Raw genomic sequence first — 17556 nt, 5'->3', positions numbered from 1 at the left:
GTTGTCATTCTAAAAATACACTAATAATGAGGCATCGCAATAAGATGGCGCGGGTCATTCGTGATGCAAGACTCCTAATTTAATTCTTCCATGAGTTTGGATGGCTAGTCTAAGAGGGCTAAAGATCTTGTCGACGAGTTAAAACATGCGTAAGAGGGCAGCTCAGAAAAGTGTGGGGTTTGCTGGTCAGTCAGATTTTATCTCCCATTGACTGATTGAGCTAATCTCTAAGCACCCTACGCATTCTTTGACGCCATGAAAGGGATCCCAAATAGAAGGATCATACTGTAACGAGATGAAATTGAAAGAAAACAAATTGGTGAAATAGAATGATCAAACCTACAGCCTAGAAAGTGTGTGTAGATGATTGATGGTCGAACCACTATAAAATAGAGATATCATTACCCATCTTCCTACTCTGACTCTTTCAATTTCTTTTTTTTTTTTCTTTTTTGTGAATGATACATTGATTTTTGTGTGGATTAGTTTCTTGGAGTATTTTGAATTTCAAAGAAAAAGGAAAGAAACAGATTTTATTTTACACCTCATCGACAAGCTACCCCACTTTCTCCTTCCCTGCCTCACCCCAGGCTTTTCTTCCGTATGCTAGGTACCCGAGCAAGCCTGGATTCCCTCATCATCATTCTGGTTCCTTCCTTTTCTTGTTAGACTTCCTGCTTACTTTGCTTTTGTCTGTTAGATCCAAACCAGGCAATGGCTTCTTATCCAGCATACCCACAGGCTTCAAACTGTTGGTTGAATCTAAGTTCGGCGTGTTCTTCTCGTACACTATCACGGCATCAAGGGAATATATTCGTAGAGCTAGGGAAGCAATTGTCGAAGTATTGGCAGCAGCAGAAAACGATGACCAGTACCACCACTCATTCCGTAAATAATCTGTCCTAATCATCTCCTCCAATATAATTGTTGCTTGGATCATCTGAAACAAAAAGAGCATTTCTTTGCAGGGTTATCATATCCAGGAGCAAAGATAACTAAAACCACGTTGAAATGAGTACAATAATACTCAGATTATATCTGATTATTTACAATAGAATTTATCTGAAACATCAAAGAAAATTCTATTTGCAGCCTTGCCATATATAGGAGAAAAAATAACCAAAAACTATGGAGTTGAAATAAACAAATTAACCACGTTTGCTTTTGCGGTTGGAGTTGCTTTCACTCCAACTGAACTTACAGTAGTGTTTGGCAATGGAAAAGCTTGTGTGGGACCCATTCAAAAATATGGTCAGACCATTGATTTTGCAAAAGCAACAAAAACATGATTTTGGTGCTTCTATGAAAGGGAATTGATTAGTATTGTTTTGTTTAAAGTCAGAAAAATAACCTTTTGATATTGTTTGGAAACACTAAGATATAAAGAATATTTTCAATACATGTACCTTTGAGTCATTTTCAGAACATTTTTTAAATAATCTTTTATTCAACCACATGTAACCAAACACTTTCAATTCAACCTTTTCTCCATAAATGTTTTTTTAAAAAACCTTGCTTCTTTTTTCATATTGGGTAAGCCACAACAATACCAAACACACTTGGATTCTATCCAATTATCTACTTAATATAAAAGACCGGATGGGATACATCCAACCAGATATGAAGATAACACCAACGAAATATTGAATGAATGTTCAATTAAATAAGGTCCTATATACTGAAAATGAAGTCAACAACTCAATTCCAATAAATACAGGAGGGGAAAAGGGAACATAAATCATCAACAAATTCCCGATGACCAACATTAGAGTTGCATCACTGCAACTACTACATAGCAAATGTGCTCTTAGTGCCACCAACATAAGCAGAAGCATACATGCCACCGCTATCATACAATATGTGCACAAAAGTAAACATATATACATAAATGATTTGTTAATGCATGTCAGGTAATCCTAACCTGGCTACTATTTTGCCAGATAAAAAATGTATCCACTTCTATTTCAACAAAAAAAACAAAGTTGGTTCAGTCAGTCCCACAAAGATCTTTTCTCCCGTGTCTAAATTATAGAGTCTGAATAAACAGTTACGGACTACAGCTTTCCATCTCCATTTTTCTTTTTCCAACCAAAATTAGAAGTCACATTCATTTTTTAGAAAGAAATGAAGTTTCTATTGGTAGAAAAATGAGATAATATACCATAATAATCTAAAATTTTTGTAATGATAATCATGTAAATTTCATCTTGCATATTGCTTTATCCTGTTTAGATAAAGAACTTTCGAAAACTTCTACTATTTATTAACACAAAAAAACTAAGATGATTGTCAGATTTATAAAAGAAAAATCAAGGGATGGAAGTGTGGATGCATCAACAACAAATAGTTCAGTTTTTCTTTTTAGCAATAACATGGTGAAAGCAAGAACCAATACAAATTAATATGGAAAAGAAAAGACTAATCTCTGTTTGGTAAAAATGTTCATGCAGGAGCGAATGGTTGCTTGTTTTTAATTTCAGTTTGGAAATTGTTTCCCTTTGTTAACTAGTGTGCTACTTATAAAGGAGGAATATGGAAAACAACTTCAATGTGTTTTCCAAATCCAGTACAAATTCAGAAAATTGGAAAAGACTTTCCAGTTCTTCAGATGGAAAAATAGTTTTTGGACACAGTTGTGTTATCTATTTCTTGTGAAAATTTGTTCTATAGAACAGCCTTAAGTTTTCCACAATTAAACAAGCTTTAATGTTTTAGGCTTCTGTCACTAATTTCCTCTTCAAATTTTGGCTCTCATAGAAACAAAATTTACACGTTAGTTTAGTTAAGCGGTGAAGCAATAGTAAGTGAACTTTTACACGAATAGGCTTCTATTGAACATTCCACAGAATTTTTAATGATGGAAAAGCACTGACCAAAATGGCAATCTAGTGTAATAACAATTGATCTATCTTGTTTTCATGTCTTCTTATGGTGCTAAGAACATAAGCAGTCATCATGTGGCCATTGGTAGGATTGAACTTATTACTTGCTAAAGAAGCTAAAACAAGTTAAATAATTATTATTAAATTCTTCAATATATGAATCATGATCTTTACTAAGTTCATAAACATATCCTAAAAGTTGTGGCTTATGGGTTAGCAAAATGCCAGCCAACTGCAATGCCTTATGGGTTAGAAAAACAAACAGGCATGCGCACATGCATGTGGTTTTCATATTCCCCCTGTTTTTATTATGCTAAGAACATATGCGGTCATCATGTGACCATTGGATAGGATTGAAACTTATTACTTGCTAAAGAAGCCACAACAAGTTAAATAATTATCATTAAATTCTTCAATATATGAATCATGATCTTTACTAAGTTCATAAACATATCCTAAAAGTGTGTGGCTTATGGGTTAGCAAAATGCCAGCCAACTGCAGTGGCTTATGGGTTAGCAAAATGCTTATGGGTTAGAAAAACAAACAGGCATGCGCACATGCATGTGGTTTTCATATTCCCCCCGTTTTTATTACTATTTCAGGAGACGCACAAGTTTATGAAGTCATTGAACTAGAAATGCAATTGCTCCTCCACCCCCTAGCTCCCAGAACATGAAATGATAACAGAAACAGCACAAAAATAAGTCCAACCAAAAACAAATTCATAAGCACATCAAAACATTTGTAGCAGCACCAAAGGTTTGATAGGCATGCAAAATGCATTCTAATGGGGTAATGAAATTAGCACCCAAAGAATAACGAAAGCAGTGAGACAAACCTCATAGATTGATCCTGCAGATTTAACATACACACGCCAAGCCAATCTTCTATCCAAATGCACTTTTGAGGGTTTAAGTGCTTCTTCAGGAAGGGCCGCTTCCATATCAAGCAAATTGATCTTTAGTCGCCTTAAAATATGCAAAACTTTTCCAGCTAAGGGCCTCAAGGATGACCGAGGAACTACACAGCAGAAACCAGCCCCTACTTCAGGAAAATGTTTATTTGAAGAAGATTTCTTTTTTCTATGTTCCACATATCCTGGTGGTGGCTTCTCGGTTTTTGATACTTTGCTAATTTCATTTGCAACAGATTTCCATGAAGAATTATCATAAATATTATCAAGGGCTGGACTGCTTTCACTCTTTTTTCCTTTTGAAACAACCATACTTCCATCAATACTCAACTCATCACCAACAACACCATTATTTTCTCCATGATAAATCAGCATTGACATGGAATGATTGAGGTAAGGTGAAAGAGACGTGATAAATGAAGGAACCCCATTTGAACCAATAAGACCTATTTTATGTACCAATTCCTTGTTGGAATCTTCTGTCACAAACTTGGAACTGATTTCACTGAAGTCATAGGGGCATATCCCTTCATTTTGAGATTTAATTAACCTCGACCCAAGCCCAGAGGAACCACTTCTAGAAGTTTCAACCACGTCCATTTCACTGATAGGCACCTTTTGGGTGGTCTGGGATTTCGTATTCCCCTTTACTTTTACAAAACCACTGATATATTCACTCTTTGCATTGGCTGGTGTCATTAAATTGCACCTACCGCCATTATGCTCATTGAATTCAATATCATCAGAGAGACTTTGGTGGCAAGAGAGGCAGTGGTGTCTGGAAGGTAAAATGGGCTCTAAGCAATCACAACGGTACATTTTCCCCTCACCAGTCACTCTTGCCCTTTTGACCAGCTTGTCACTGGTGTGTAACTCCACCAAGGGACCATACTTCTTCTCCAGAAACATGGCAGCCTTGGTAACAAGATAATTAGAAAATGCAGTATTGTTGTTGTTGGTGATCAGTGACAAAGCTTGATGCTCTTCTTGAACCAGGTCTCTAGTTTGTCTTGTCTCTTGAAATCTTTGCTTCAGACACTGTGAAATGGACTCTTTCAGTTCTTGTTCCTTTTGTACATCATCCTTCAACCAACTAATGAGTTGTTCAATTTCCTCCTCAGTTTCATAAGAAACACATGGCGAGCACATAGCCAGAACATTATTTGAAGTACATTGGAATGGAAAGAAGGTTTTTTGCTCTTCCAGATTTAAACGAGTGCCAAACTGATCTGAATTCCTTTGCTGCCATGTCAAACTTCCATCAACAATAACTCGTTGATCACTACCACGTCCAGTTGAAGCCCAGTACAAGCGACCTCTGGAATCGGAACCCAAGAACTCCCTCCGCACAGATAGTTTCAAAAGTTGTGATTGTATCCTGCTAATCGAGTTCTGCAGATGAAGAAGATTATTCTTAACAGCACTCAACTCAAGATGGAAGCTTTCTGATTCATTGATAGCAACAGGAGGCACATGCTGACTCACACGACTGTTCTCTTCTAATGCGGTGCCGAATCCTACATCTGATGCTGGCAGAAGAGAAGTGCCTCTTCCAGCATATTCTTGCAAGTTTTCATCCATGTCACTAATTATTTGAGACAAATTATTTGGTCCGGATGATTTTTCGTTTTCTCGAGAAGGTAATTTACTGCCATCCACAACAGCAAGGGGATCATTTACTTGCTCTTTAGTATCTGTATGATTCACAGTTTGGCTGTTACAACTATGATTTTTCCCAGAACTTGATACAGAAGGGTATTTATCGAATCCATTAATCCTAGTCCCATCTTGGCCACCATTTAGTGCTGACACATCATGACCAAAGGAGCTACAGTGGCTAGGTCCATCACTCAAATCAGGTTGTTGTCCCGCCTGCTTGGGCTGGTTTGGAATTGCAGAAGCAAGGACTTCCTTTAAACCAACTTCACCAACAGCACTATCATCCATATCTGCAGATCTGGAAGCCAGAAATTCTTCTTTTGATTTCATGGTTTTCCATTCCATAGAGAATGCACGCAATTTCTGATGCAACTCATTTGTTGTTTCTGCACACTGTTCAAGGTTTTGACGAATAAGACCTGAGCTTAGCAGCTCATCACATAGAAACTTTAGCAAGTAGATTCTCTGCCAATAAAGAGTGAGCTTGTTAAGAGAATATGAAAAAAAGGAGAAAAAATAAATAAAAAATCATAAAACTAAAAGCTTAAGCAGACACAATAATGTTCACAAATTTTATTGCCATCACTGTTATATTGTTCCCATCAATTACATTTGAACAAACACTATTCCCTGTACCAAACTGTAAGGAAGAGTAACAAATTCTATCAAACACCGCAACCTTTTCCCTCATGAGAAAAGAATATCTCACATGTGACAAGACAGGAAAAATCATGTATGAATCACATGGTAGCATCTCCATAAATGAGTCTTTCAATTCAGTGTTTCTCTCGGCAACAGAAAAGTGACTTGAAACAATTTACACCTGACATTTTAAAATTAGATATTCATTAAAGCATTCAACAATACATGCATGTGATAATTTTTGAAGGGGATCTCGATGTCACATTTGATTAATTTTTTTCTCTTTTTAAATCACAATTCACTGCAGAGTTGGCAACAAGTTTCTTCGCTTAGGGAATAGTGGGAGGTAAATCTGAGTTTGTGCACTTCCATCATGTATAATTCTTCAGCTTTTGAGTTCAAGGAAATAGTAAGGCACATATGTCTAGAAAAGATAATATGTCAAGACCTAGCAAGGCATATTGGAGTAAGAAAGGTACAGAGCACGAGGTACACGAACAAACCTCATCAACGCTAAACTCCCAATACTCTTTTTCTTTCATTGTAACGGATAAATGTGAGAGTTTCTCCAAGTAAACACGGGTAATTTCTCCCTGATACTTTTTACAGTGGACTATCCCAATAACCTGTGAATTTCCTGATGCCTCCTGAACCACATGTTTGCTGACAACACAAGATGGACAATACCAGTTCCCTTCAGGAATCCTTGCAAGTGGAGGATTCAAGCAATAAGTATGATACTCGGCATCACAAGTATCACATAACAGTACACTGTTATCATCTTTATCAACACCACATACTTTGCAGACCCCTTCATCCCAAGGAGCTTTTGGAACCTCGTTTATTGAAGCAAGAAAATCATCTAATTCTTTCTTTATTTCTGCACTTATGTGATCCAATTTAGCATAACCCTCAAATTTCTTAACAAGTGTGACCACCTACATGAAAAAATAAATACATATATTATATCTTCATAAAGGCATCAATAAATGAAGAGATAAGGAGTGATGAGTGACATGAGCCATAGTAATGCACAGGGGGAAGAGAAAGGGAGGAGGGGAAGGAAGAAGGTGATGGGGACATCACATTTAAAATTTACCACAAAACAGCAGGAATACACAGAAATAGCAATTATAACTTTGCCTACATGATCACAGATAATTCAAAAACTTTATACCCCAAACCAAGAAATCTACCATTGATGTGTATTCTTTGACCAAAAGATGTCTGGATTGATGACGAACCAATTAGTCTAGCCTTGGGTTTCCAAGGAGGAGGACTATTAGCTAAAATGATATAGCAACTCCATCAAAGAGGTAAGAAAGAAGGTCCATTTAACAACTCACCTAGGGTACATCATCATCATCACTTCATATTCTTCAGAAATTTGGATTGTCTCTTGTCCATGTTTTAGTTGATGGATTAATAAGACACACCCGTACATTGTGCCAGCTTGGTTAAATCAGTTCCCTTCCACAGGTTTTTTTTTTTTTTTTGGATACTTAGGTTCACTATCTTTGTTCCATCATTAACCCAACCGTCCATCCAACTGCATGCAATGAATGATTTTGGCATCTGTTAAAAATTTCATAGTGGAACCTATGGTTGTCAAATCAAGTTTCAATTTATGCTAGAAAGCATATTTTAAATCACATCAAATTGTGGATTTTAAGATTTGGAAACAAAGAAAAATATATTGCAAAAGATAAATACCACACTACAAATTTCTAACCATGTTATTAAAATCTCGGATTCAAATAGTAAAATTCATTTTTGTGTAAGATAATAGTAAAATCAGAATTTTAATAGCTAAAATCATAAAATTGAGATCTTATAGGATTTTCTAGGACTTCATATCAGCTCAAATTTTTTGGGCTACTTCCTTGTAATCGGGTTTCCTTTTTTTTTTTTCTTGTATTCGTTCATTATTTATTTTAATCTTGGAGCCACTGTTTAGTTTTAGTACTTTGTTTTTTCTTTTTCAATTTGAGAAGGTGGATCTTTTTTCTTCACTGTTTAATTTATGAGATATGGATAATGAATACTTCTATAGTGGATTTGATATTTAATATTAAAAAACCAAAATACTAAATATTTTTAATGCCCGAACATTTGCTTTTGTTTCTAGGCTGGGTGGATCAAACATCTCTAAATGAAGGTTTGCTATTGTTAAAAGATACATCTACAAAAAAAAAAAAATGAAGTGACAAATTCGTTTTCTTGACTATGAAAACCAAGGTAGAACATAATTCAATCTGCATCTCGAATGCTTTAGATTTCAGTTAAGTAAGACTAATTCGAGATGAGTTTTCAAAACATTGTACATGTTTATTAATTACTGTTTTCATCTAAAAACAGCCTATTACTGATTCTTTTCATTTCTTGTTTCTCCTCACATGAATTATTGGTACTTCTTAGCTCTATGTGAATATGCTTCTTTTGTCCAAAAAAAATATAATTTCCTTGTTTTACTTTATGTGTGTATGTGTACTTCACTTTGATATGATTTAGATGCTGCCCACAAGAATATGATTTTTGTACCAACTGTTTGAATTATGATAGTTAAGGTCCTATGCGTATTCTTATTTTGTAGGGTTTTAATAATTCACGAGGTCTTATGATATTACATTCCAAACTTCTGATCCGATTTTTTGAACCCTCCAATGATCCTAATTAGAATCCTGATTTTAATAACCTTGTTTCTAACAAAAAAAAAAAAAAACATTTATTGAACAGAAGGTATATCAATTCATTTCACTTAATCAGTTTCAAGTTATTGAAGACTCTAATGTCTCAAAATTCAAAAGATTAGAGAAATTGTTCCATGGTAGTTGGATATCCTAAAAAGTAAATTACTTCAAAGATATCCAAAAGCTAATTTCAAACTAGTAAAAATACTAAACCTGGCAATTTTAATAAAAAGTAGCAATCCTCCCTAATATTGATGTCACCATTATCAGTATTCTTGCACTGTTTCACCCACTCCTTTCTCTTTCTTTACAGGAATTTTGATTTCTTAATTCGATTTCTTTACATTTTGTCATTCAAGACTTCTAGAATTGGAGCATCTTTGATGCTAGCATCTCTTCCAAATTATGCATTTTTCCTCTAAGGTTTATTTTTTATTCGAGTTGACTCTGCCATGCAACAAACCATAGCAAGTTGAATTAAATTATAACTGAATTTCATGATTCACATCCATCTATGATTCAGTCTATGGCTCACATTTTTTTGTATGTAAATTGTGTAGAATCTGAAGATTTTATCTCGTGATTAAATGTCTACAGATTTTTAACAACCATATTAACAAACAAGTGCCCCAAATAAATGTCTATTTGTCTGTTTATTGCGCCCCCCCCCCCCCCCCCCCCTCCAAAATTCAGTGCAAGTTATTGAACAGAGCTATCTATCTATTTGTCTCTCCTTCATGCTCAAGTTCATTGAGTTAAGCCTCATGGTAGTTCAAAACAACAAAAATACTTCTATGCAATTTGTCAGACAAAATGCAATCAAACACAAATAAGAGGGGATGAAAGAACCCATAGAAGTTCTACCTCAACCAAGCAAGAGATACGACCATCCAGAACATAGCTAAATCATAGCTACCAAAATACACCCAAGCAAAAGCACCATGCTATTCCACCACTCAAGAAATTCTAAATATAACCAAATCATAGAGCAACTTGAAGCAGCGAATCTTCATAACAATGAACTTCACCAAGAGAGGGAAACATTTAATTAACTGGCCACGAATGTTATTGGGATACTTTTGTATGATGGAAGCGTGAAAAGTGATAGAGTGAAGGTGTTTGGTCAGTGGGGAAGTTTAAGCAAAAGGAAAGGGCAAAAAACAGAGAAATTTAAAGAAAGACCCTAACTTGGCATACGATTTATGATTATATGCTTTTATGTGGTACATACCACGTTTTCAATGATATCAGCAGTAAACAGCCTAGCCATCATTCATCTAGCAGACATCTACTTTTGGACACACACACACACACACACAATTTTGATAGGACAACTCCAATCAGAGAGGTTTTTTCATACATCACAAATTTATTTTCATAATTTTGACTGTCCTTAAAAGCTTCAATTCTCCCAAGATGAGCAGCCACATACTTAATAACATGATCATTCAGCTAAAAGTTTAACTTAATGCTAAAAATGAAAATTCCTGACAGCATCATGACATGAATACACGATAATTTTTAATTTATGGACAAAAATTTCTAAATGTGAATGCATCATGTTACTGAGATCTTCATTCATGGCTAACTACGACTGATGCATTAAATACATGTACATAGCAATGACAGAACAAGTTTAGCGAGCTATTGAGAGAAGACAAGGTGGAAGCTATTATTTCCTTGTACATGACTGCTAATAATGAAACAACTTCAGTAAGAAGTGGAGAGAGGAGGGAGCAGAAGTTATTACCTCCTTTTCAAACAATGATTCAAAGTTTTGGGAAAGTGTCTCAGCTAATTCAACCAAATCACCCTGTTCCCTGAATGCCATGCGTACATGGCTCCATAACTGCCAGGTAAGAGTAACAGTAAATAGATTTCACTACCAATCAAAGAGTAACAGTAGTAAAACATTAGATCATCCATAGCAATCTATCAAGTTAGAAAAATATCACTAACTGAATTCAGCAGAACTGGTTGAGATCATTTGAAAAGAAAGCATAAAGATGATTGAAATTTATTTATTTTCCCATAGGAACAGAATACATACTAGATCATTTTAATAAAATGTGAAGGTGATGTAATCCTGAAAAAGTTACATATATAATAAAGATGACAGAAAAACTTAAAACACTAATTTCTCAAGGACACTTACCAAAAAATGAAAGCTATAAAGATAATCAGCCATGAAACTGCATTACAGGTTTGATTCAAACAATCACACATAACATTCAATGGACTTTTGCAACTTTTCCTACTGCACTTGAAAAAATGTTCAAACCTTCTAAAACCTAACTCTTCAGAATTAGGAAAACAACTCCACAAAAGCAAATGGAGAAACAGAAAACAATTGTCTAGATTACATCCTGATTCTAGAATTAATTCTAAGTAAAAAACCAAGAAAACATATTTAACAACCAATTATCCAGAAACAAGGACCTGGTTTGAATTTCCATTAATGTAATTCTATTGAATTAGATGAAATAACACATGAACCAAACAAGACTGTTGTTTCCTAAGGTGGACATTTTGGGCAAACAACTGCTAGTAGTGTCTACCACTGGCAAAGCAGAAAACACTTTTTATTTTTAATTTGTAAACATGTTCTCCACAGCTTTCTATTTTCTGAAAGAAAATTTAGAGCTGGAAAATTCTCCACCAGAAACAGAAGCACACGAATCAAGTTTTGTGAGATCCTTAATACATTACACCAATCATGTCTTTCCAAGATGACAGGAAATCTATAACCCACCTTGACAATAAGAAAAGTAGAGCCTCCAAAAAGTTTCAGAAGTGATAGAAAATAAAAATTGATACTGAATTTTTACCACAACTTAGTCACAGGGCAGAACAAAGAAGTTCACTACCATATCCACATATAAATGCAATAAGAGCATTAATTCAAATAAACATACTTCAGGAGTTGAATGAATGAATAGCATAAAGAATTAGTTAACGTTTGCAACATGCAAAGGAAAAACTTTCCATGTTAGATAGCAACGAAAAGCTAGAATCATCAAGGGATTTCGATGTCAAGCCAATTCATAACAAGTATACAAACCTCTCGAACATCTTCAAGAAAAGATTCATGTGAACCACCATAGGCTCCAGCTGCTAATCTCAAATCAATAGTCCTAAAATCCAGAGGACGAGAAACCATAGCTGGAGATCCAAGAAGCCCCTCATCATCAGTGTCACAAGAATTTCTGAGATTTCTTCCCAGCAAGGTGCAAAAAACTTTTGCATCATCCACAGCAGCAGCTTCCCGCAATACAATACGACATTGTTTCATTATAATGTCAGAAATAGGTATCGATATTTTCTTTTTATTTGTCTTGACCGCTTTTTGCTGGACTCCAGTTAATACATCCGCTAGCACTGAAAGCACAGCTTTCTGTGTTTGATCAACAAACAGCAGTAAATTCAGAATCAAAGCCTATAAATCAAATTCTCATAACAAGAAATAATACTAAGCTGAAGCATACTCTTTCATAAATCATTTTCAACAAGTAAATTATAGGTGAAGGCTATATGAGACAGGAGTACAAGGAAAACAAACAATTGGAAGAGATCACTTTCATCAACAATAATGCACCAAGTTTAATCTTAGGAGCACAACATTCTTACATACAATTCACCAAATTACTATACTGAAATAAAAAATTGCTGCAACAAAAGATAGTTTGGACACACATGTTCAAGCAGGAACTGCAGGTCTCAAATTTCAAAGATAAAAAGCATGAAGGTATAGCACATTATTCACATCATTTTGGATCCTATCACCGTTTCTGTTTCTCCAAAGGTTCTAAATCCTGGCCAGCAAATTTTCACTAAAACCATTATCTTCAAATTTGTAATGGGTACTTTGAAAAAATGAACACAATTAAGTTTCCAAAGAGCACAATTAAGATAAAAGGCTATTGTGAGGATATAAATATTGTTTCCATCTCATATTGTCTTTAATAATACAATTACCTTTCCAAGAAGCAATGTTCATCAATTTCATATTTTTTTAAATCATTCATGTGCACTAGGGCTTTTAAAAATTTGTGGTTCAATGTCTCAAAGCTTATGTTATGAACACAATTGGAGGTTGCAATCAAGTGTCGTCATTAATTTCACTTGAAAATTTCCAACCAGGTAAGATTTTTGGTTCCTAGAATTTACTTTTCAACCCCACTCTTTTTGTTGTTTAAGAAAAACACTATGGCAACACTACCATTTGAGTTTAAAGTAAAAGTAACATCAACTGTTTCTGCTATGGTTTGAGTAGTACTGCGCTTCAAAACTTCCATGTTCTTTGGTTTACATATTTTATTTTGAACATCAAAGTCTTAATGTCTTTCAAAAGGGGCCAGAACAACCATGTTTTAAAAAATTTCCATCAAGTACTATAGTACTCAGAAAATTTTTGAGTACAGCGAAAGGTTTCTGCTCAGCATGACTTGTGAGGCAATGGGAAAGAAGGCTGAATTAACAGCACTTTTAAACAGAGCTTAAACTGCACAGGGACAGCACCTTAACAGATCAAAACAAAGTAACATTCAGGCTACAGTGACAAAATAAATCAATAAGCATAAGCACAGAAAAATATACATCACAGAAGAGATTCAAACAAGGAAACAGATTTTTGTACAACACCTTTGTAGGTCCTGATGCATTGCCCTTGTACACTTCCTTACTAATTGAATGTTCCAATCTTGCTTTTGCCCATTCTGGTGGACATTTCTCCAGAGCATCGTAAACACACTTTCTGATTCTAGCTCCCACATTAGTGGGTAGCTTTCTAACAGGTTCCAGCACCTGTGCCCATTCTGGGATGTTACCATCTTTCATGTTATTATTTTCATGATCACAACTTGTATCAGCTGTTTCATCCTCTATGCTAAGAAAATCCTTTTTTCTGCTCAAAGAACCAAAAACTTTTTTTGTAGCCTCTGCAAGAAACTGAAGGCAAAGGTTAAGAAATTAGTGTAAATTATTGTTTTTCTTTGTAACTTTCACTGCATCTGGAAGCAGATAACAAGCACACACATTAAAGCATATGCACAAACCAGCACCACCAAGCTCAAGTAGATGCATCATGTTGAAGATCCTAACACTCGATTCCTTTCTGAACAGGGCTAAAGATAAATAACAAATTGTTTCTCTCATGCTACTAATAATTTTGAAAAAAGGTTTTCAATAAAATGTTTTCGGTTGATAGGGGGATTAAGAGTCAATCTTACAAGTGCATCTGCTTCCATGCCTGCAACTCCAGTAAGAGCACCGCAAAGCACCCCGCCATCACCTTGTATGCAGCGAAACACTCTGCCCATTTCACGACTAGTAATCTCAGCAGATTCAAGATTACCATCCATAGTTAAGACTGCTAAGATGTATCTCCTGGCTAACTCTGGCCAAGTCAATTCATTAATAGGGAGCATATTGAGGTTATTTCTTCTTGTTGGAGATGAGCTATCTGCGTCTTTCCTCCTTCCCCGTTTTGATTTTGTCTCCCCAGAATCAAAATTTGGATCTACTAGTGGAGCAATCTTGCATTGTAGCTCACTTATTAGCACACCTAACAACGAGCAATGTGCATTAGTCGAAGCTACACCACTGCGACTGATGTGGGTAACAGATGCAACTGTAGCTTGGCCTCCATCCTTCACTCCCATCCTACATCCTTCATCATTAACACATGCATGTGAATTACCCTCACAAACTGTCATGCCAGATTTATCAGGTAAAACCGAGTTTAGTCCACTCATACTATCTGCTTCATAAAAATCTATGGCTTCACTACCATGGACCTTGTTCTCAAGATTCTTTAGAAGATGAGAAAGATTAGACCATGGATTGATAAGTTCTTCTTCAAGTTCCTCTAAGGAAAGAGGCTCTTTCAAACCCAATATTTCATGGAAGCGCCATAATAACTCCAATACCTGCACAGACCCAGAAGCGTGAGCCCTAATGATTGAAGCAACTAAGCTCTCTATCCATAAAGAACACACTGATTCCTTCAAAATCCTATACAATACAAGTAATTAGCATATGCACACACCTGATAAAAGTCACCAACAAGTACAGGAGGGAGCCTGGAGCACAAAGGCCTCCCAGGAGGATATTGATAATCCCCCAAATTCTCTTTAGCCAACCTGGCTTTCTTGGATCTTTGAAATAAAGCATCTGGTTCTGATCTACTTTTTCTTTTAGCCATTAAGAATCCATTTCCAACAGTTGGAGACACAGAATAATGACCCCTATTAATCAGAAATTCATACTTTGAACAGGCTTTTGCACCAGGGAGCTGTTCTATCATTTCTTGAACGAATTCTGTGTCCAACCCAAATCTATCCTGATCCAGCCATTCTGATAATGTAGAAGAGAAAGCCTCAAGTTCACCCTGGCATTCCAATGGGATTCCAACAAAGTTGGGACAGCTGCAAAATTTGGCTAATGAGGCAGAACTTACATTGCTATTTTCATTCTTGGTATACAAGCCTGGTGAACCCATTTCATTATCTGCATGGTTGCAGGAGACCTTAAGAGTACCTTGCTGTCTATGTATTTCAGAGTAAGCATCCAATAATTTCTGAGATATCACTGTCCATGCTGAAGTTGAGGAACGCTCTTCCACTGAAATCTCACCTATCTCCTCTCCTAATACTTTATCACTGAACAAAAAGTTTTCAGACCTGCTATCAAAGGAGCTAGTTTGCATAATCTCCGATGTTCTATTTGAACTGCCCTGAAGACAGGTTAGAACATCATCATATGATGGCGGGGGAGGGTCTGCAAGAATCAACTCAATATTGTCATCACCTTCGCAATCGATATTGTGGAAAATCATATGATGACACTCTTGGTTATTGTGACTACTATACTGGCCACAGTTTGTCCTAAATAGAACAGTTAGCCCCTGAGGAACAGGCAACAATGAGCATGAGACCCTCCTAACCTTGAAAACAGGTCCAGAATCACCGCCATCTGACACTTCACACAAAAAAATGGATCCAGTAATCTTATCATGCCAACAGGATCTATAACCTACAGGCCAAATCAGGCTAGCATTATGATATGTAGGTCTCACGTCGATTTTTCCCAAAGAAAGAACAAAGAAGTCTTCAAACTGGACGGGAAGTCCTTCCTGAAAGAAACATAAGGCACAGTAGCACGCACAAGAATCAGGCAAACAAAGAAAATGCAATATTTTGATGAGCACAAGTTGGACTGTATTTTTATCACCATGGCAGCAGTGGAGAATTACAACTGTATAAATGTACAGTCAAGGTTAAGCGTAGATTGAATGTGTACTTACATTAGATGGCTGGAAATCAGATATGCCATCTTCTTGCATCTCAAATTCTCTAACTTCACCAAGGTTAGCGTTGTTAATTTCAATACTTTGACCATTGGAAAAAAGCTCCTTGCAGTAGCCGCTCACCAAAGTTGTTTTGTGTTCAGAAAAAACATCGGTAAGTGAACATCTTTTGGACTTGCTCTTTCTGGGTAGATGCAAAGTTTCCTGCGGAGAGGGAGACACGTAACTTGTAGAGTCCTTGTCGATTGAATTACGATTAGGCATCAGGCCAAGATGGCAAGCAACCTCAGACATCGAGCGAAAAGTCTTTCCATCTGGAGAGCAATAAACTGCATAGAGGTCATAATTACTGATAGAATGTTTAAATTCGACACTCCAACCTTCTTCCAGAACACCATGCCTTTCAGAAATGAATTCTCTGAGACCCTGCAAGAAAATCTCACTAGGATTGCGAGACAATAATCTAATGGTTGTATTATTCCTACTTCTAAGGCTTCCTTGAGGGAAATTCATCCCTGCACCCTCAGCACTTGTATCTGCAGTTTGCATAGGACGCATTACGTCTGAGAAAGGATGCATCCGAGGCCCAGAACTTAATCCATACCCAGTGTAGAAAAGATTTGAATATGTGAGAGGGGGCACACCAAAAGAATTATCACCCTGACTCTGAGTGTGCTTCCTAAAACAATTGTAAATGGAAACAGTAAGCATATATGAGGAATCTTCAATAAATATGTAGTTACAAAAACCCAAGAGTGCATTTGGCATGAATAAATTGAAAGAATGATTAACGATAATAATCTATGTACTTAGTTAATTAATTAGATAGATAGATAGCAGTTTCACCTCAAATTTGAAAGCATGTCATCATCGGCATCGCTTGGTGGCGAAGCGTTGATGTCCAAAATCCGTTTAACACCTAATGGCCAACGTTTGCTCTTAACGCCGCCACTAAGGCACTCTCCACATAGCCATTCCGCCGAATTAATAGCTTGCCTTCCAGCGCAACCTAGGTGGAAACCACGCTCGCAACCGTCACAAACAACCACTTGGCCCCGCACCTCCGGCTTTCCGCATGCCCCGCACATCGATCCCTCGGCCCGCAACCCAGCAGCCATTCCCGGCGCCGGGTCTGGGTTCTCGTGAAAGGACAGCACCACATCCAATGAATTTTCTGGAGGAGAAGAGGTCGAAGTGGAGGGGATCTCATTGAGATCGATGCCTAGAGGGGAGCGACTCGTTATATCGCTTGAATCGGTTGTGAGTTTCATTATCCGAGTTGCAATAGCAACATACTCCTAGTAATAAGCATTGTTCGTCTGAGTTGTCGTTTTGTTTGGTTTTTGAGAGAGAGACGGGAACATGCTACTAATAAAATATGTATGGTATTCGGTGAAGACTCAAAAGCGAGCGAATAGTCAAGCTGTTGGGTATCACTATTTTTATTTTTATTTACATTCGGT

At 36.5% G+C, this 17556-nt stretch overlaps 1 protein-coding gene across 1 annotated transcript; it reads right to left on the bottom strand.

Moving 5' to 3' along the window:
* Positions 1 to 301: 301 nt before the first annotated feature.
* LOC133671263 (methyl-CpG-binding domain-containing protein 9) lies at positions 302 to 17473 on the bottom strand. Its single transcript, XM_062091981.1, has 10 exons — positions 16940 to 17473; positions 16091 to 16772; positions 14834 to 15919; positions 14016 to 14714; positions 13429 to 13734; positions 11849 to 12181; positions 10538 to 10636; positions 6601 to 7035; positions 3722 to 5920; positions 302 to 940 (listed from the first exon to the last, which is right to left on the bottom strand). Exons 1-10 carry the CDS (start codon positions 17362 to 17364, stop codon positions 641 to 643), a joined length of 6564 nt encoding a protein of 2187 aa, XP_061947965.1. The 5' UTR covers positions 17365 to 17473; the 3' UTR covers positions 302 to 640.
* Positions 17474 to 17556: the final 83 nt, after the last annotated feature.

This window comes from Populus nigra, chromosome 13 (assembly GCF_951802175.1).
Source record: "Populus nigra chromosome 13, ddPopNigr1.1, whole genome shotgun sequence".
In the NCBI taxonomy this organism is placed as follows: domain Eukaryota; kingdom Viridiplantae; phylum Streptophyta; class Magnoliopsida; order Malpighiales; family Salicaceae; genus Populus; species Populus nigra.
Note: the sequence above shows the minus strand (reverse complement) of the source record. Positions and strands in the feature narration are given on the sequence as shown.